This window comes from Rattus rattus, chromosome 18, assembly GCF_011064425.1.
Source record: "Rattus rattus isolate New Zealand chromosome 18, Rrattus_CSIRO_v1, whole genome shotgun sequence".
Taxonomy (NCBI): Eukaryota; Metazoa; Chordata; class Mammalia; order Rodentia; family Muridae; genus Rattus; species Rattus rattus.
The window spans coordinates 8,431,586-8,452,267 of record NC_046171.1 but is presented as its reverse complement, the minus strand read 5'-3'; the positions used below and the strand labels follow the sequence as shown (position 1 = coordinate 8,452,267).

The 20,682-nt window shown below is 48.6% G+C and overlaps 2 protein-coding genes across 5 annotated transcripts in view; one reads left to right on the top strand and one right to left on the bottom strand.

Annotated features, from left to right (window-relative positions):
• The window catches only part of LOC116887408 (RT1 class I histocompatibility antigen, AA alpha chain-like), a 75,321-nt gene extending 55,500 nt beyond the window's left edge, over positions 1-19,821 (top strand). Inside the window, exons 2-8 of one of the 4 annotated variants that reach the window (XM_032889007.1) lie at positions 16,549-16,818; positions 16,997-17,272; positions 18,246-18,521; positions 18,616-18,747; positions 18,925-18,957; positions 19,131-19,190; positions 19,323-19,821. In XM_032889007.1, coding sequence (XP_032744898.1) covers positions 16,549-16,818; positions 16,997-17,272; positions 18,246-18,521; positions 18,616-18,747; positions 18,925-18,957; positions 19,131-19,190; positions 19,323-19,327 — 1,052 coding nt within the window. In that variant the 3' untranslated portion in view covers positions 19,328-19,821. Of the gene's footprint in view, positions 1-15,222; positions 16,350-16,548; positions 16,819-16,996; positions 17,273-18,245; positions 18,522-18,615; positions 18,748-18,924; positions 18,958-19,130; positions 19,232-19,322 lie in introns of those variants that run through there. The other 3 variants (XM_032889006.1, XM_032889005.1, XM_032889016.1) reach the window with 3 other exon arrangements.
• LOC116887433 (RT1 class I histocompatibility antigen, AA alpha chain-like) overlaps positions 1-20,682 on the bottom strand; it is a 106,636-nt gene that overhangs the window by 82,571 nt on the left and 3,383 nt on the right. The window lies entirely within an intron of this gene.

The following is a 20,682-nucleotide window of genomic DNA, read 5'->3' as shown; positions in this document are numbered from 1 at the left end:
TTAAAGCTACATCAATGGGGGTGAATCAACCAGCATTTAAAGTTTTAACCATTTTTTTTTCTTTTAAACATGAAACACAAAACATTCAAACAAGGAGAAGCAAAACCCAGACATAAATTGACATACATCCACAGCTTGGTGCACCAAGGACAAACAATAGACACAGAAAGAACTGGATGGTGTTCCAAAGGGACCCAGACATCCTACCTAAAGAACCAGAAATAAGCACTTCTCCAATAGGAGCCAGCAAGGAGGCAAGACGTCTCCCACCTCCTTCTGTTCCCAGGAGAGCTTCAAAAAGTTTAAGCTCATTTCCTTCTTTTGCCAAAGCATCTGTGGAGAGTTCGGGAGGACTGTTTTTCTCAACCCCATTCTCTCTCTTGTCTAGGGTGTAAACTGTCTCTAGTCAGGGTCCAAAGACTAAAAGCATCTATGAGAATCGACTTTTGCTTCTAGATTTTTAACATAACTCTAAAAGAACACATACACAAAAACATTTTACCATTATTACCTTTGTCCCTTTTGACCCTACCACTACCCCAAATCTTTATCTTTGCACATGCTTTCAATTTCTGCGATCCTTCTGAATTCTGCTTACTGGGGCCTTTAAAATCTGTATCCACCACCTGAGTTCCCATTCGAGGAGTCAATACGAGTCTGGTGGTGGAACTGAGGTCGAGAACTGCGCTTCCTTTTGTTGCTCTGCGGGAGGCCCGGGACCTGATGGTTCTACCTTTAGTTTCACTTTCTCTAAGCTGTCGGTGATGCTTTCTAGATTGTCTGACATTTCTAAGGTCAAGGCTTTTAAAGAAGAATATATCTTATTTGTTTCCTGGTCCTGATTATTCTCTTTTTTTATCTCTGCCTTCTCTCTGTTCCTTTTTTTTTTTTTTAATTTTTTTTTTTTGGGACCAACCCAGGGCCTGTCTTAACCTTCCTAGGCAAGTGCTCTACCACTGAGCTAAATCCCAACCCCTCTCTGTTCCTTTTTATCTCCTTTTCTTTTCTCTTTTTTTTCTTTCGAGACCTTTTCTCCCTCTGACATACTTTCTTGTTGCTCTGCAAGGACCCTCTGACCTGTCCTAACAGCTTCCTCATATCGTTTATCCTCTAAGCAGGCACAGACCATTCACCAAAGAAGTTTTGGTCTGGGCTTAAGCTTGCTGTCTGTGGCTTCTCTATCCCACACAAAGAAAAAAAGAAACAAAATTATAAATCCTGCCCACAAAGGATCAACTTGAAACATTGCTGCAGACCGCAGACCTTTCAGCCTCTAACCCAAGGCTCCCATCGTCTCTGCTCACCTCCAGAGAACTTTATCTTCCCTTACCGGGAACTTTTTCCGACGTCGCTCGTCCTGAAGCTGAAGAGTTCTGAGATCCACGAGGATGTCCTCGTCCCCGTACGGGCCACCACTTTGTCGCGCCCACCTCGTCTGGCAAGGAAGACGCAACACGGTTGGATTCTTCTCAACAGCCTTTACTGCAGGACACCTTCTTTGTTGATACAGGGAGGCGGCGGCAGCCAGCCCTAAGTGTTACAGCTCCAAGTGTTACAGCTTTAAGTGTTACCGCACCGAGCAGCTGCTCGGCTTATATACACAAGAGTATGCTAATCCTTTTTCAGGGATTGGTGGGGCATGAGTCACCCCACTGCCATCCCAGCTACTTGTCCTCCAGAGATTGGCGCGGCATGAACTTCCACTTAGCATAGTACTGCCCCAGCCAGACTGACGTCAGGTGCAAAACCCCAAGCAGCCCGCCCTGCACACCTGGACCCTGTCCCTGCACTGCCTGCGTTCCCTACCAAGGTCAACCTTGCTGGTCCAGCCTGGGGGTGGGGGTGGGGACATCTGCATCCTGTCACTCCCTGCTACCCTGAGCTTCAGCCCCTCACTCCACACTGAGAATAAGAATCTGAGTGTGAACTTGATTGTTCACATCCTTGACCCAAGTGTGGATGGCTTTTTAATTACTGGATTGAATACTTAGAGGTTTTTGTTTTGGGGTTTTGCTTTGTTTGGTTTTGTTTTTGAAAAAAATAAATGGCAGATGGAGAAGCTTCCAGAATCTGTGTCACTAAGCTGTGTGTCTGGTGGGACAGGGTGAGGCTGTGGGAGCTGAGTGTGGACAGGGCTGTGCCCAGGTGTGCTCAGTCAGTTCTTGTCTTTGATGGGCTCAGGCCTCAGCTCTGTCACCTCCAGGCTGTGCCCTCTCCATCACTGTGAAGACATGGGGAGAGTCTGTGATCACAAGGACACAGGGAAGGCCAGAGCCTTGTCCTGTCCCCAGGATTATGAGCCCCCAGGGCTGAAGATCAGAGACTCAAGTGGGGTCCTCTAAAGTGCAGGGTGCACAAGATGAGTCACTACATCTCCTCCCACCCACTTGATTTAGCTGCTAATGATGGGGTCAGGAAGCTGCCCTGGGCTCTCCCTGTGGCCATGCTGCTGTGGTGATTTCTGCTTCTCCTCTCCAGTGTCAGGGAACTGAGGTGTAGGATGTGCCTTTTTGTTGAACTTTCAGGAGCACATCCCCAGCTGAGATAACTGGATTAGACTTTTCAAAACCTATTTTCAGTAATGGGATTCTTAAATATGTAACCTCCCTTCTCATCCAAACCCCACCAAAGGACATGGAAAAGAAGTGTTATGAGGATACTGGAGAGGTGGGCCTGTTTAGAGATGGTTCTCTGGGGCAAATTAATCTGCAGCTCAGTTCACAAGAATCAGCAATGGCTGGTCAGTTCAGAAGAAGCTGGGAGGCTGAGCTGTTTGCTGTGTAGTAGTTCCTGGGGGCAACTCCAATCTCTAATTGACAGTACAGCAGCCGTCCAGGTCAGTAGTGTCAGGATGGCAGACATGAATCATCAGCGGTGGCACAAGGCAGCAGAAACTGCTAGGCCTCCACCAAATCGGCATGAGTCAGCAGGACTGAGCAGGACCAGCAGGGAAGCCAGGAGAAGTTCAATGCTGTGACTCCCTTGACAAAGCAGAGTTCTGCAAAGATGAAGACTGTAGACCAAGGAAGCGCTGCAAAGCCAGCTGTGCAAGCCGCCCCCACTGTCCACTGTGTCCTCTTCATTCTCCCTCCAAACAGCACGTGTCCTCCCACAAGTTTTGCTTCAGCGAAATTCCACCTGAATCTGTATCAGCCGACATATCCCGAAACTTCCTCTCTGCCCATTAGCCCACTGCAGAGGCAGCGAGAAGCCACCAACTCATTGGTGCATTTCTCTCTATGGAATCACGAAAAATGGTGACCAATAAACAATGGTAAGCCTCAGCCATAGCATGCAACCTCGACTACTGTCTGTTGAGTTTTAATTACATTCCTTCCAAACATCATGTGTCCCGTCACCTGTCCTATCACGTGTCCTGTCACGTGTCTGCCTTATCATGACATCTTTTCACCTGTGTCTTCTCCAGCAAAGCATCATTTGTCTCCACTGACTTTCCAAAGAAACCAGACGTTTCCACTTAGCACACGGCGATGCTTCTCTCTCCTGTAACCTGGGCACCGCCCCCTGAAACTCTTATACTCCTGGACTGTCTTACCTTTTCCATCTTGTGTTCTGGAGTTAACGCCCTGAAGTCTCTTAATCTCCACCCCCAGCTCTGTGGACCTGGGTCTTGGAGCTGATGCGCCTGTGGTTGCTCTGCCTTTGGGTGGCTCCGTATTGCAGGAGAGCAAAGTCCCCCTCAGAGGCCTGGGACCATTTAAATCATCTCATATTCATAGCACTAAAGACACGGGAGGCAGAAGCTGAGGGAGAAACCTGACAGCTCAGCAAGGAAACTTTATTTTCTTAACTACATACGGGAAATCTATATACGAGATATCTATTTAACAAGCCTGATGCTACAACTAAACTCCAGCTCTTCAGAAATCTCTGTCTGTCTGTCATTCTTCTGAGCTGCTCTACCCTTCTCTTGAGCTCCTCCAAGTGCAAGAGATCAAGAACACGGGGGTCGTCTTATTCTAAGGACCACAGTAACTAATACAGACAGTGACACCCAAGCTCTCAGTGCAAATATGGGGTCTTCCAGATGTGGTGCCAGGGAAATGTTAGAGATCCCCCAAATCCAGACAGGAGCTGATCTCGATCCGAGGTGATGACAGTAGGGCCTTTTCCTTTGAACCAGCTCAGGCCAGCACTCTGTGTCCTGCAGGACAATTTTGGTGATGAGGAGCCCCGAATATCTACTGGGGCTCACTGTATCCCCAATAAGTAAGCAGTAAGTGTGGGGAGAGTGTGCAAGCATCTAATTGGGAAGTTACTACAGCCTTTGACATCATTGGCTGGTGCTGGGACTCATAAACTTAACTTCTGCTTCCCTCTGCATTGGTGGTCGTTGGACAGGGGATGGGCTTGTAACCAGGGGATGCAGGTTTGTCGGGGTGTAACCTGGAGACACAGGTCCTGATGGGGGTTGCCTAGGGACTGGAGCTGGGCTGGAGTTTTGTTGGGAGGTAACTTGGAAACTAACGCTAGGTACCAGCCTGTTAGTTTGCCTGAGTTCAAGTTCTCTAAAATGGAGTCTGGATTGAGGCTTTGACCTCTCACAGGCATAGCTGGCTGACACTGCCACAGGTGGGGCCTGGGCCGGAAGGCTTGGTTCTCCAGAGTCACCCAAGGCAAAGCTGGTACCTATCTGGCCAGTAAATGCTTTTTCTAATGTCATGGTGGGCATCTCTTGTATGTGCCAAGTCCAAGAAGGAAGGAACTTTCCAAAGGAAACCTTCATACCCAATGGTCTCCAAGGGGACCGTCGAGAGGACTCAGAGTGTAAAGGTGCTTGCCACCAAGCTCTGCTCCCTGAGTTTGATCCACGGAAGCCACATGGTGAATGTAGAGACCTGAGTCCCCTAAGTTATCCTCTGAGCCTCACGTGGGCGTCATGACACGCACAGCCCTACACATAACTATTAAATCAGTGCAATAAGAAGGAACCATGCTGGTTTCATGTAGATTGATGTCCTTATGGAGGTTAAGGCAGACAGAAGATCAATGAAGCCTGTCATTGGGCAAGAAGAAAGGGAGGTGGGAACAGGTTTTAGAAGGAGAGGGGGGAGCAGAAAGGGAGAAGCAACATGGAGGGAGACGTAAATGATCCTCACCAAGCATCTCTATATAGACACAGGTTGTTATGAATATTTCTTTAGGGATGGATTTCTATAGGCAGATTTATCTTGTCTACATGGGCGGTTTGTACCCTTATCAGTTGGATGTGAGTTAACTGTGTGGATGCATTGCACACTGAGTAACACATAAACCTGGGTGTTGGGTTGCAGTCTGTTGAGTGGTGATCTCACTGGGTTGTTGGGAGAGTGAGCAGAGTCCCTGACAGGAAGCTGTGCTAGGCTATGGAATGCTTGGGGCTAGCGTGGCGTGGGGCCACCCTAGCACAGAACGAGGAATGGGATGTGTGTGTCAGTCATGGTAACAACCCGCCAAGGGGACAGTGTGTGAAAGCGGCTGACAGAGGAACAGCTAGAGCACGGGAATCTGCATGGAGTGGGAACTTCCTGGCACCAGTCGTGATCTTTACTAATTATACCACAACTGTTTCCTGCTGAAGGACACAGAAACACACGTGTATAAGTTGTGTCCAATTTGCCTCCACACTTTCCAGTGGGGAAGTTTCCTGTGTCCAAAACCCACGTTGTGATGAGAAGCTGACAGAAGGATTAAAGGGCAACCTGTGCAAGGACAAACACGGGCATTTTCAATATTTTATGTGTTATGTGTTTACACTATTGCTGTGTGTGTGTGTGTGTGTGTGTGTGTGTGTGTGTGTGTGTGTGGTGTATGAATCAGGGCAATCTCCCATGGTGGTATATTTTGGGGGGTGGAGGGAGTCAGAAGACAGCCTTGGGGAGCCGGTTCTCTCTTTCCATGTGGGTTCTGGGGGACTGAACTCAGGTGGTCGCACTTGGTGGCAAGCCCTGCCACATGGGTCACCTCACCATCCCGGCCTGGGTGCCCCTGCCCTGTTTTTGGAGGTGTTGAGGAATTGAACCTGGGACCTGCGGTGTACAAGGGGGGCACTCGAGTCACTGAACCACATTCCCAATGTTTGAAACCCAGTCAGCAGACAAGGGTTTTCTGTTATTTCAAAGGCCCTTACTAAAGCTTTGGGCTAAAGATGGAATTAGAGCCTACCTATTAAAAACAGACATGGGTGGAGTACAAGAAACACTTTGGTGGGGTGGAGAGATGGCTCAGTGGTTAAGAAAACTGACTGCTCTTCCAGAGGTCCTGGGTTCAAATCCCAGCAACCACATGGTGGCTCACAACCATCTGTAATGCGATCTGATGTCCTCTTCTGTGTGTCTGAAGACAGCTACAGTGTACTTATATAGAATAAATAAATAAATCTTTTTAAAAAAGGAAAGAAAAGAAAAGAAACAAACAAACAAACAAACACTTTGGCAGCACAACCAACTGATCTTAGGACCTAATCTAGGAGAACCAGGCCTAGAGTGGAAATTTCTGGTTTCTTTGGAGACTTGGTTGTGTCGTGTGATGTTTTTCTGGAAACTGTCTCATGAGAGGATGTTTTTGCTGAAGCAGACACGTGGTGTTTTTCTGGAAGCTGCCTGGAAGAGGGGCATGGGATGTTTTGCTAGAGCTTGAGAGATGTCCTCTTGAGAGAACTCGTGGTGTTGGGAAAGGGTCTAGATATAACCCAACAGACCATGGACGACACTGTGTGGCTTGGGTTCCCCTCGCCACCCTTTGTGGATCTTCGTTGGGCTTTGCTGAAGCCGCTCTTCCCTGACGACGCTGATGCCTTCTTCCCTGATCATTTGCCATGACTTTGTAGAGAGAAACAAACCAAGGAACTTCTGGTGGTGTCCCGGAAGCTTCTTCCTGCTTCTGCAGACTCAGGCCGATGGGTAGAGCCTCAAAGTTGCTTCTGGAGTGAACGGCCAATGCTGACCCGTGTGAGCTCAGTGCTGGTATCCTGACGACACAGATTGGATTCACCCCAAAGAACTATTTCAGGACAGGTGCCCATCTTCCTTTGCCCTGTTAACCTTTCCTCTCTTCTACCTCTGGTGGGTGGTGGGCTAGAGGAGAGGATAAAACATTTAAGTAAGCTTATTAAAGTAGGTTTTGAAAAATCTAAGCCCACACAGGGCATCTGGAAGGATCCATGTGTGAGTTATGTTACTGATCCTTGCTTGGTGCTGGAGGACATCAGACTGAACACTGTGGGGACAGATTGGGAAACTCCTTCTCTTGGACTCTGTGACCCTGAGGAACCAAGGGCTTCTCCTGTACAGACCTTCTCTGCAGGGTAGTTGGGTGGCTCGGACCTGAGTGAGGCCCTGTGCTGCAGAGAAAAGAATCACAGAGAGCCAAGACATAAAAATATGTCGAGGAAAATTATGGAGCTGGAGAGGTTGTTCAGAGGTGAAGAATGCTTATTGCTGTTCCACAGGACCTGGGTTCAGTTCCCAGCTCTCACCCACTTGTAACTCCAGCCTCAGAGGGGATAGGGCGCCCTCTGCTGGCCGCCTGGGGTGCTCCATGCACGTGGCACACAGACATACATGGAGGCAAAATACCCTTATACAGAAATATATTTTTTAAAAGAACGAAAAAGAAACGGAGGGAAATAAGATTTCGTTAAAGAAAGAGGTCCTTGAACAATATTGGGGACACTACCGCATGGAGGAACACCTACCAACCCTACTGCAGGGCTCTAGGGTCCCCTGCACTAGATTTATACACTAGTCTTGGAGATTCAGCAATGGAAGGCAAAAATCGACACAGCTCCCCCTACAGAGTAGCCCCTGATGTTACTGGTCTATGCAGCCTGTGTGTTCGCCCAATTATGCTGTTTGTGTTGTTATGTCTTGTAGCTCAGGGTGACCTTGAATTCTCTTTTTAAGATTTTTTTTTTTTTATTATGTACACGTTTTGTCTGCATGCATGCCTGCCCGCCAGCAGAGGGCGCCAGATTCCTGAGCATTCAACTCAGGACCTGTGGAAGAGCAATTAGTGCTCTCAACCTCTGAGTCATCTCTCCTGTCTGGAATTTGAATTCTGGATTCTCCTGCCGCACCTCAGCATGCCAAGTGCCAGGTGTGTGTGTGTGTGTGTGTGTGTGTGTGTGTGTGTGTGTGTGTGTGTGTGTGTGTGTGTGTGTATGTGTGTGTGTTGAGGGGAGGAGCCAGAGGTGCAATCTGTGTTTCAGCCCGAAGATCATAAGGATCGGTGAAAACTTCAAAACAGAGGCTTTGGGGCTGAAGGGGAAATTCCTGGCTGCTTCAGTATGAGGAGCCTTCCCCAGCTTTCAAAGCTCACAGCCTCTTAGGTGATCAGAACCTGGACAGGCTCCTACTCGTTTGTCCTGCTGCCGCCTGGTGGCCTTGAGCGGCATCGCAGCTCCCAAGGGTCCTGGGGATGGACTGGACTGTGCCAAAAGTCCCTCTAGACTGCAGGAACTGCTTGCTGGCCTGTGGCTTCACGTGCCCCTGAAGCTGTCCGGGTCACACTGAACAGGGGCCACACTAAGGAACCGGGTATCCCCTGCACAGTCCCCAATCGGAGCTTTAGTTTCTCTTTCTTTTGTTGTCGCTGTCGCCCAGGATTTATGTGCTCCCAACCACCTGACCCCGTCCTCACTGAGCTGCACACCTGCTGAGTTTGATGGGACCCAACCCAAGAAAGGGTTCCGGGTTTCTTTAGGATTAAATGCCTTTAATCCCAGTCCTCTAGAGGGCGGATCTCTGCATTCTTTGACCACATAGCAAGTTCCAGAACACCCAGGGCTATGAGGAGAACCCAGGAGCCTGGGAGCCCCAGGACTAGCACCTGAAGGGGGTGGTGGAGTAGGTGAGAAAGTTGTGACAAGTGAGAAAGCAGCATGGATTCCCAGGGCCAGGTCTCAGTGAGCTTAAGGTCCCCCGGCCCTTTATAGCCAAGGCCCTGGCGTATATGGGGTAAAGGAAAGAACCTCAAATTACCCTTTCTTTCCCTGACAGCTTCTTTCACCTGAAATTTCCTCCCATGCTGTAGATGGGACATGGGGACTGCTTCCTGCCACTCACCTATGTCCCACCTCTTTACTTTCAGGACGGGGTCCAGGCTGGCCTTGGGCTTATTCTGTAACTGAAGCAGCCTTTCCCACCAGTGCCTCGGGCTCCCAATTAACCAGGACTGCAGGTCTACAAACCAGCCTGGCTTTTGTTTAAGACTTGGTCAAGGTTCCAGGTGATGGTGGTTCACACCTTTAGTCCTAGCCCTTGGGAGGCAGAGGCAGGAGGATCTCTGAGTTTGAGGCCAGCCTGGTCTACAGAGTGAGTTCCAGGACACCTGGGGCTACACAGAGAAACCCTGTCCCCAAAATCAAACAACTTGGCCAAGGATGTTCCTGGGCTCCCATTTCTCAGGTTGCCCTTCCCTTGGGACACTGTCCCATAGATCTGTGTGGTTCCTGTACTCTCCTGTCTCAGGATGCCCTGCTACTCAGACACTGTCCCACCTCAGAGCTGTGCAGTTCCTGGGCTTCCGAGTCCCAATATACCCTTCCATCTGAGCAGAAACGCTTCCATCTATAGCACCTTCCCCAAAGCCCCAGCCACGGCAGCTCCGTAATCTCAGAAACACTGGGAACAATTACCCTCAGCCACAATGGCGGGGGGAATCCAGAACCTCCATCTGTAGGGACCCTCCCTGGTTTTTTTGTTTTGTTTTGATTTTTGGTTTTTTTCCTTTTCTTTTTTTTTTCAGAGCTGGGGACCGAACCCAGGGCCTTGTACTTGATAGGCAAGCGCTCTACCACTGAGCTAAATCCCCAACCACGGGACCCTCCCTGTTAATCTATGTGTAGGAAGACACTATCCACTGACTAGATGTCCCCTCCCAGTAACAGACTTAAAAGAATTCTGCAAAGCACCGGTGAGATACTGTCCTTAGTCCCCCATTTGTACAGAGGGAAGCCTTGCTTACAGATGAACGTCAGGGGCAATTCTATTTATTCCTACAGTGGTCACATGAGCCCTTATGGGTTGCCCTACACAAATACTAAATTCTGGGATTTCTTTGGGGTTTTTTCCCTCCTCTCTTTTCTTTTTCTTTACTTTTCTTTGAAGGTATTATTTTGCTCTAGTCAGTGTTTGTCTGCACTGCAGTGATCCTGTTTCTCCATGACCCTGTATTGTCATTTGTATCCGTCTCCACAGGGCCAGAGGAGACTGCTAACCAGGAGAATCAGTGTTCCCATTAAAGAGATTCTTGTGAACTCAGCCTGTTCCCTGTGAGAACTAAACATCCAGAAGCCTCCTGCTCTTCCTCTGCCCCCACAAGTTACAGCGCTCCCCATAGTGAATCAGGAATTGGACTTTCTGACAGACAGGATCTTCTGCAATCCAGGGCTGCAGTGAGAGGGAAGCTCCACACACCCTGTGAGCCCTCTGTGTTCTAGTGAGAGCTGCACTGGGTCCACAGAACACTGCAGGGATCCTGTGTGACATACCTGTGTCTCCTCCCTCAGAGGAAGGGGCTGGGAGTCATTTCTCTGACTGTCAGAGGGTCACCACATTTCTGCTACACACTTATGGTGGCTGTTCACTCGGACTGACAGTAAATGCTTGTTGGCAAGATGAGCACAGGGATTGACTCTCAGGGGTTGCAACAATAGTTGTAGGCACCCTTCATGTAGCCCTGTCCCTAATTTCTTATTTTGACATGAATTTAATTACACATACAAATTAATTATTTTCCATTCCTCTTCCATTCTATGACCACCCATCTCATGCTATGGAACATCACATAAGGTGGCCATGTTGACCCACTGGCTCTTAGCTTCCCTCTCAGCTTCCAAGTCCCTCAGGAAAATGTGCAGTTCTGTGCTGAGGAAAATGTACAGTCGCTGCTGCTCTTAGACAGAGGCACTGGTGAGCACTCCTTCAAGAAAGGCTGCATCCCCACACTCCTAGGACCACTAAGGGCTCTGCCTGGGAAAATGCAGACATGGAGGACCCCCACGTGAGGAATTCTTGGGAAGGGGACTGACAGCTGAGCTCACCCAGTTAATTCCACAGGAGCTTTGCACGCAAAGGGTTTTCAGGACAAATGTTGGCACAAATGTTTGCCTGCTCCAACTGGAACCCATGCATCGAAGGAACAGAATACCTTAGTGTCTCATATTCTGTTTCCAGGGCACCCCAGTGTCCACTCCTGCCCCAGAGAAGGCTGGAAAGTGCTCAGGCTCTGTCACAGGAGTCCTGACACCTGCTGCCATCACTGCCTTCCCAGGATGAGGTCACTGAAGAAACAGAGCACTTCCTTCTGTGTACCACAGGATGGGGCATCAGACATGGGGTCCCCTCCACACCTTCCACTTCAGCCTGCCCTGATGGTGGAGATGTTGAGGCTTAAATCTTGAACATTCTGTGGTGCTTTGCATAAGAATGGCCCCTGTGGGCTCAGATATTTGAAGACAATCACCAGGGATTCCGGCACTTTGAAAGGATTAGGAGAATTAGAAGGTGTGACTTTGATAAAGGATGTGTCACTAGGAGCTGGCTTTGAAGTTTCAGAAGCCCCTGCCAAGCCCAGTGTTGCTCTGTCCATTGCCTGCAGATGAAGATAAGCTCTTAGCTACTGGTCCAGCCCAATGCCTGCCTGCCTGCCTGCCTGCTGCCATGTTCCGCACCATTGTGAGAATGGACTAAGCCACTGAAACCATAAGCAAGCTCCAATTAAAGGCTTTCTCTTTAAGAACAGCCTTGGTCATGGTGGCCCTGCACAGCACTAGAAGAGTGTCTAAGACATGTCTTATCATTTCCCAGTCTCTGTCATCTATGTCCCCATCCATCCAGCAGTCACCTCACCTAGAAGCCAGATGGACACTAATGCTCATTATGACCAGATCCAAGGCACCATCACTGTCCCTCTGCTCATGTCATTCCTGAGACTGCTAAACATAACCAAGTCCCGCAGTGTAGAGAGCTTGGCAGAGACAGCTTCACTACTGAGAAGAGTTTTACTGTGTAAGACTTAAAATCTTTCTTTTTTTAATATGGACAAAAAGGGGGATATAGGAATAACATAGAAATAATAGGAAATGGGTAAATTATTCAATCTATTCTTACATACGACTTTGTGTATTGATACAAAATTATTGTATATTTTTACAAAATTATATTAGCTTTGTGTATTGAAACAAAATTGATGTTTATTTGATCACCTTAGTATAGATCTTTGTGTATGGATTCAAATTAAGGTTACAGTTGGTTACATTGGTATAGATCCTTGGATATTGATACAAAAGTAATGTTACATTTTGGTAACAACAGAATAACTTATAACTATGTATCAACCACATGACATTAAGATACCTATGAATTTCTTAACAAGGCAATGGGAAGGACTAGTCCTTTTGAAAGCGCCTATTACAAACTAAGAAAATTTGTAAAATGCTAGTTAATAGTTAATCAAACTTTTGTTTGTTTGGTTTTGTCAGGTACTAGTCTTCAAAAAACCTCAGACATCTACTGAATATAACATTTAAAGATGTCTTATTAATTTAAGACTAATTTTTTTACAATGAGATGTGTCCACTCCTGGCAGCACCGCCATACTACTTCAAGGAAGACGCTGAGCATTGAAGAACCTCCTTACAGAGTTTCCTTCACATGTGGCTGCCACTGGGCAAGAAACTGCCCTTCCTTCAACTGCTGACAGAATACTGTCCAGCCTGGACCAAGAAAGCACAGGAAGGCAAATGCTGAACTCTGTCAAGACTAGGTAGAGAAGAAGTCCCTCGGGGGTTGGGGATTTAGCTCAGTGGTAGAGCACTTCTCTAGCAAGCGCAAGGCCCTGGGTTCGGTCCCCAGTTCCGAAAAAAAGAAAAAAGAAAGAAAGAAAAAAAAAGAAGTCCCTCATGGTTCACAGAACAATCTGTCAGATGCTCTGGGCCAGTGGCCTGAAGACATGGATGCTCCAAACTTCCAGAAACCCCTGGGTGACTGTCCAGGTAGCCAGCAGTCTCTGTCTGTCCTATGGTTTCAGAAGCTGCTTGTTCTGCACTTCCTGTCTCTTTTGAGAACATTTATTCTTCTCACGTCTCTGAAGGGGTTGAAGACTAGATAGCTAAACTCTCACAGTTAAACCTAAATTGTTTAGGATTTTAAAAATGTTTTAAGGGTTTTTTTTTCATTTGTTTTGATTTATTTTAGTTATATGAGCACACTGTTGCTATCTTCAGACACACCAGAAGAGGGCATCAAATCCCCATTACAGATGGTTGTGAGCCACCATGTAATTGCTGGGAATTGAACTCAGAAATCTCTGGAAGAGCAATCAGTGCTCTTAACCGCTGAGCCATCTCTCCAGCACTGTTTTAAGGTTTAAAAAGAGGTAGGTTCATAAGTGTGAGTTTTGATAGAAAGTGATTTGTGTACAGACTTTGGACTCACCGTGACATTTGTGTAGCTTTGTGTCCTTGTTCACCTTCTTGGGCTTTAGCTATTGGAAAAACTGAGTCATAGAAATACTGTGGTAACCTATAATGGTATGCTATAAAAGCAAGACACCAGTCTCTTATGGACCAAAGGTTATGGCATTTATGGTTTATTTGGATGATAAAGGAGCTTCACCTCAAATTACAAAGGCAAAACAGAGACAAAGTTGCAAAATCTGAATCTTAGGAAAGTTACCCACACTTAACAATGCATGTCAAAAACAGGAACACAGTTTATTATGCTCCTGTGTATGTTTCCAAAGTTAAGCACAAAACAGGTTACTAGAAACTAGGGAAGTTTGTTCAGGTCAGATATCTTTACTATTACAGCCCTGAAAACTCTTCAGAGATCTGCTGAATATGGCATTTAAGACGCTGGAAAACTGATGCTGCTCTGGGTCCTCTGCCTGCACTGAAATCAAGACTCCCACAGTGGAACCTTCAGTGATTGTCCAGGTAAGGGAGAAGTCTGTCATTTTTAAGAGATTTGGAAGCTGCTTGGTCTGTACTTCCTGCTTACTCAGGTGAAATTCATGCTCCGCAGAGCTCTGATGGTGTTGACTAGGGAGAGTTTTGTCAGTTGAACCGCAAGCAACAACACGGGCTTCAGGTGCTCCTCAGTTCTCTCCCTGTGTAAACATCATAGGCCACTTTCCTAGAGTTGCTACTGTGTCCAGACACTGATCACATTGTTGTGAGATTCTAAGAAGAGAGAAATCCATGCAACAGAGTTCAATGTAACTTTTTACTATCCCTTTTTGTAAAGGAAGATGTTTTACAATGATTGCTCTCAGTAACCAACCACCTGCTTCTTGTGGTGAGTAATTGGATAGAAAAAACTGTGAAGTTTAAGTAGGTTCTATGGATATGAAAGCTTAAGTTGCAAGACTCTTAAAACTGTGCTTTGAGATCTGTGGATGTGACTTATAAAGGTCTGAAAAAGTGCTTTAACTGCAATTTATAAAGGTCTAAGGAGGTGTTTTAAGGTGTGCAAATGCAATTTGTAAAGGTATAGGAAAGTGACTTAAGGTGTATGTAAAAACGAAAACGTTTCCGATTTCTTCTTTCTCTATGCTATTGTGATATTTAGACCTAGAAAGTTCAGAGTTTAAAATTCATCAATGGAGTTCAGATGAGTTATTGGTCTAAGTATGATAAATTGCGATTGCTATTACAGTCACAAGCTCAAGATTATGAATTTCCTATGGTATGCTATACTTCTAAGTACAGACTAAAAGTGCTTATCACTGAGCTAAAAAATGTCTGTCCAATCTGTATACACCCAGTGTTCTGGAGAGAGGAAAGAGTTCTCACGCTTTTTACGCCAAGTCATTTTGGGGTCCCCATGCTTTTACTACAACTCAAAGGCGTGATACTGCTGCCTTTTCTACAATGTGTGTTCAGGACAGATTACACAGTGGTATGTTAGCATGTCTAAAATTTATCTCATTTTGTAAACTTAAGAAAATCTTCTAAGCTTTGAAGAGTCTACCTTAATCCACCTTTCACGGGTCTAATGGATTCCAGATAAGTACTGTCTATCAACATCCTGTTTCATCTCCTGCCTATTCAGTTTATTCCCAAGGGTGGGGTTTCCTCCTCCTCTCTGAGATCTTGGGATGCCCCATCCCCAACTAATGAGCCTAAAAGTTTCAAAGTTTCACCTAAGGAACAAATTTCTTCTAATCTCCTTAACTTTACCTTCTGATCCTTATCTATACAGATGTGCTTCAGGGAAATGCTAGCTCCAGGTGTTTCCTCAAAATCCGGGTGCCACACAGCTTCAAAGCACCTGCCCCATGATGGTTCAACTTAAAGATGAGTCTGCATTCCTCAGCTGCAGATGGCCCTGCAGAGCCTGGACAGTGAGGGGACAGTCTGCTGTTTTTGAACCTCCCCAGCTTCCCAGCTTTCTTGGGTCCTCAAAGATGTTGCTGCACCCCAGAGAGCAGGAGGCTGTCTAAAGAGTATGATGACCCTGTGAGGCCTCATGGATCACCCCTTCCTATTTTCTCACTGTACACAGTAAATAAGAGGAAGGGATGTCTGTAACCAACAACCACCCACGTTCCAGAACCAGCCTCCTCTCAGACCCTCAGTGCTAGACACCACACCATCACCAGTCACCAAATGTGACGCATTTCCACTGTGGCCATAAGTAGTGCACCTTTATCCTCCGCAGGTCTTTTTCTCTTCCAACCACTACCCACCCCCAATAAATCTCTCACATGAAGCCTGTTCTGTGGTGTGACCTTTGCAACATCCCTTAGCCCTCTGATCCATGCGAGAACTCTAAGAAGCCTCCCAGGGAACGATCAATATGGAAGGGCTCAGCCCACTGGAGGTAATCCTGGCTGGTGGTCATGGATTGTTCAAGAAAACAGGTTGAGCATGCCATGAGGAACGAGGTAGTTAGCAATGGTTCTCATGGTCTCTGCTTCAGCTCCTACCTCTAGAGTCCTGCCTCAAGATCCTGCCCTGAATCTCTTCAATGATGGACTGTGATGTGGAAGTGGAAACTGAAATAAATCCTTTCTTCCTCAAGTTGCTTTTGGTCATGCATGGGGTCTTATCACAGCAATGGAAACCATCACTAAGACAGAGGTGCACAAGGACTCTACTCTGCTCCCTGAGTTCTCCTGCAGCACAACCCTAGCCTCCTCTTGCCCTGGAGCCACAACCCTCTTTACAGCTCCTAGGGATCTGATTCGCTTTGACCTCCCACTGGGTAGCGCGATCTTGGTCTGGTTATAAAGTCCAGGCAGCCTGACTCAGACCTGTCCGGGATCTCGGATGGGGGCCATGGCGCCGCCCACGCTGCTCCTGCTGCTGGCGGCTGCCCTGGCCCCGACTCAGACCCAAGCCGGTGAGTGCGGGGTCCCGAGGGAAATGGCCTCTGGGGTAGGGGCGGGGGCGGCACCGGGGAAGACCGGTCCCCGCGTCGAACACCAGACCCTCCGCCCCTTCTCCACCCGCGACCAGAGCCCCGCGCCCTCTGGGCCCGGCCCGCGCACCCGCCCGGGGTCCCGGGAGGAGGTCCGGGTCTCACCGCGAGCCGCCCCCAGGCTCACACTCGCTGCGGTATTTCACCACCGCGGTATCCCGGCCCGGCCTCCGGGAGCCCCGGTACATGGAAGTGGGCTACGTGGACGACACGGAGTTCGTGCGCTTCGACAGCGACGCGGAGAATCCGAGGATGGAGCCGCGGGTCCGGTGGATGGAGCGGGAGGGCCCGGAGTATTGGGAGCGGGAGACACAGAGAGCCAAGGGCAACCAGCAGTGGTTCCGAGTGGACCTGAGGACCCTGCTCCGCTACTACAACCAGAGCGAGGGCGGTGAGTGACCCCGGGTCGGAGGTCACGATCCCTCAGCGTCCCCACACAGCAGGAAACGTCCTGGGTCCCAAGTCCGAGTTTCAGGAGCTGAACCCACCCGAGCCGGTTTCCCTTTCAGTTTGGAGGAGTCCCCGGGTGGGCGGGGCTGGTGGGCGGGGATGACCGCCCTGTCCCGCAGGCTCGCACACCTTCCAGGTGATGTCTGGCTGTGACGTGGGGTCGGAAGGGAGCCTCCTCCGCGGGTATGAGCAGTTCGCCTACGATGGCCAAGATTACATCGCCCTGAACGAAGACCTGAAAACCTGGACTGCGGCGGACACAGCGGCACGGATCACCCGGAGCAAGTGGGATCAGGCTGGTGATGCAGATTATTACAAGGCCTACCTGGAGGGCACGTGCGTGGAGTGGCTCCGCAGATACCTGGAGCACGGGAAGGAGGCGCTGCTGCGCTTAGGTGCGGAGACTAGGGCTTCTCCTCCCTCTGCCCTCGGGCTGGATCTCAGTCCTGGGGAAGAAGAAACCCTCAGCTGGGTGATGCCCCTGTCTCAGAGGGGAGAGAAGTGTCCCTGGGTCTCCTGATCCCTCATCACAGTGACTGCACTGCCTCTCCCAGGGCCCAGCCTTCTCCCTGGAGAGTTCTGGTCCCTCTCAGGAGGGAAGGAGAGAACTTCCCCACTGAACAGCAAGGGCTCCCTGCTGTCAGCCATGGCCTCTCCCAGGCCAGGTCCTCTGCCCACACCCACTCTCTGAGGACACTGACTCCTGTCCTGCTGAGTGTGTCAGCCCTTACACCTCAGGACCAGAAGTCTCCTTTACCTCAGAGGAGACATGGACTCAACTACACTAGGCTGGCTCCCCCAGTCTATAGAACTTTCCAAAGAATACATTCTCACATTTCCCTCCCTGATGTTGGGTTTGCACCTCTTCCACACCCCATTTCTCTGTCTTCCTACAGTGGAGAATGGTCCCTTGAGCCCTTATGGGGTACCCTGGAGGAATATAAATTGTGGGATTCCTTTTTCTTTTTTTCTCGCTTTTTCTTATTTCTTACTTTCTTTTTATTTTTTCCTTTTTTTTTTGAAGGCATTATTTTTCTTCTAGTCAGGTTTTCTCTGCAAACACATATTTAATAAATTATTTTTCATTCCCTCTTCTGTTCTATGACTACCCATCTCATGCTATAGAACATCACATGAGGACGGCCATGTTGATCCGCTGGCTCATGTGGATTCCCTCTTAGCTTCTGAGTCTCTCAGGAAAGTGTGCAGTTCTGTGCTGAGGGGACCAGCTCTCCCTGCAGCTCACTAGGGAGATGACAGTTGAAGTGTCAGACACACACAGTTCAGTGTCATCATTGATTTAACTGTGTCCTGTGTAGATTTCAGTTTGTCTTGTTAACTGTGTGATTTCTTAAATCTTCCACACAGATCCCCCAAAGGCACATGTGACCCTTCACCCCAGACCTGAAGGTGATGTCACCCTGAGGTGCTGGGCCCTGGGCTTCTACCCTGCTGACATCACCATGACCTGGCAGTTGAATGGGGAGGACCTGACCCAGGACATGGAGCTTGTGGAGACCAGGCCTGCAGGGGATGGAACCTTCCAGAAGTGGGCATCTGTGGTGGTGCCTTCTGGGAAGGAGCAGAATTACACATGCCGTGTGGAGCATGAGGGACTGCCTGAGCCGCTTTCCCAGAGATGGGGTAAGGAGGTTGCCTTTTGTAGACCCTGAGCTGGTCAGGGCTGAAAACTGGGGTCATGACCCCCACCTTCATTTCCTGTACCTGTCCTTCCCAGAGCCTCCTCCATCCACTGACTCCAACATGGAAACCAATGTTGTTTCTGTTGTTCTTGGAGCTGTGGCTGTCATTACAGCTGGGGCCATCATTGGAGCTCTGGTGGCTCTTGTGAGGAAGAGGAGAAACACAGGTAGGAAAGGGCAGGGTCTGTTTCTCCTTAGCTTCCTTTAGAAGAGAGCTCTGCTCATTAATGGGAAACATGGCCACACCCTGCATTGCTACTGTCTCCAACTGGGTTCTCTGTCAGTTCTGGAAACTTCCTCCTGTCAAAACATTCCGTGAAATCTTACATATTTCCTTCTCACAGGTGGAAAAGGAGGAGTCTACACCCCTGCTCCAGGTTAGTGTGGTGGCAGGATTGTCCCTGAGGGTATTGGAGTGAAGTTAGAGATGTGGGGAGCTCTGGGAATCCATAGTAGCTCCTCCAGAGAAATCTTCTGGGGGTGTCAGTTGTACCGTGATATGAATACATACATACACATATACACATACATATGTTTTGTTTTACCCTAGGTAGTACCCTGGGCAGTGACAGCTCCCAGAGCTCTGATGTGTCTTTCTCAGATTGTAAAGGTAACTCTTGGTCTGACTTGGGAGTGGCAATGTGGACATGATTGGGTTTCAGGGACTCCCAAAATCCACGGTATGGGGAGGGTTGTTGTGCTGTTGTCTTCACAGTGATGGTTTGTGACTCTTGTTCTCTAGCATGAAGACAGCTGTCTGGAGTGGACGGAGTGACAGACGATGTGTTCAGGTCTCTCCTGTGACATCCAGAGTCCTCAGTTCTCTTTAGACACCAGTGTCTGATGTTTCCTGTGATTCTATGGCTTCAGTGTGAAGAACTGTGGAGCCCAGCCTGCCCTGCACTTCAGGACCCTGTCCCTGCACTGCCTGTGTTCCCTTCCACACCCAAACTTCCTGGTCCAGCCTGGGAGTGAGTGTGTGTGTGTGTGTGTGTGTGTGTGTGTGTGTGTGTTTGTGTGTTTGTGATATCTGTATCTTGGGAGCTCCATGGTGGCCTGAGCTGCAGCTCCTCACTTCCACACTGAGAATAAGAATCTGAGTGTGAACTTGATTGTTCACATCCTTGACCCAAGTGTAGATGGCTTTTTAATTACTGGATTGAATACTTAGAGGTTTTTTGTTCTGGGGTCTTGTTTTGTTTTGTTGATAAAAATAATTGGCAGATGGAGAAGCTTCCAGAATCTGTGTCACTAAGCTGTGTGTCTGGTGGGACAGGGTGAGGATGTGGGAGCTGAGTGTGGACAGGGCTGTGCCCAGGTGTGCTCAGTCAGTTCTTGTCTGTGATGGGCTCAGGCCTCAGCTCTGTCACCTCCAGGCTGTGCCCTCTCCATCACTGTGAAGACATGGGGAGAGTCTGTGATCACAAGGACACAGGGAAGGCCAGAGCCTTGTCCTGTCCCCAGGATTATGAGCCCCCAGGGCTGAAGATCAGAGACTCAAGTGGGGTCCTTTAAAGTGCAGGGTGCACAAGATGAGTCACTACATTTCCTCCCACCCACTTGATTTAGCTGCTAATGATGGGGTGGGGAAGCTGCCCTGGGCTCTCCCTGTAGCCATGCTGCTGTGGTGATTTCTGCTTCTCCTTTCTGGTGTCTTTCCCAGGGTTCTCAGGGGTCTGGTGTGATCTGTCTGCTCATCTCTCAGGAGCACCTCCATACCTGAGGTAAGACCTAACAGAGAGGCTTCTCTCTCCTGTAACTTAGGTACTGATTCCTGAACCAGGACTGTCTTACCTTTTCCATCTTGTGTTCTGGAGTTAACTCCCTGAAGTCTCTTAATCTCCACCCCCAGCTCTGTGGACCTGGGTCTTGCAGCTAATGCACCTGTGGTTGCTCTGCCTTTGGATGGCTCTGTATGGCAGGAGAGCAAAGTCCCCCTCAGAGGCCTGTGACCATTTAAATCATCTCATACTTACAGCACTAAAGACATGGGAGGCAGAAGCTGAGGTAACAACCTGACAGCTCAGCAAGGAACCTTTATTTTCTTAACTACATAGGGGATATCTATTTACCACCCTGATGCTACAACTAAACTCCAGACC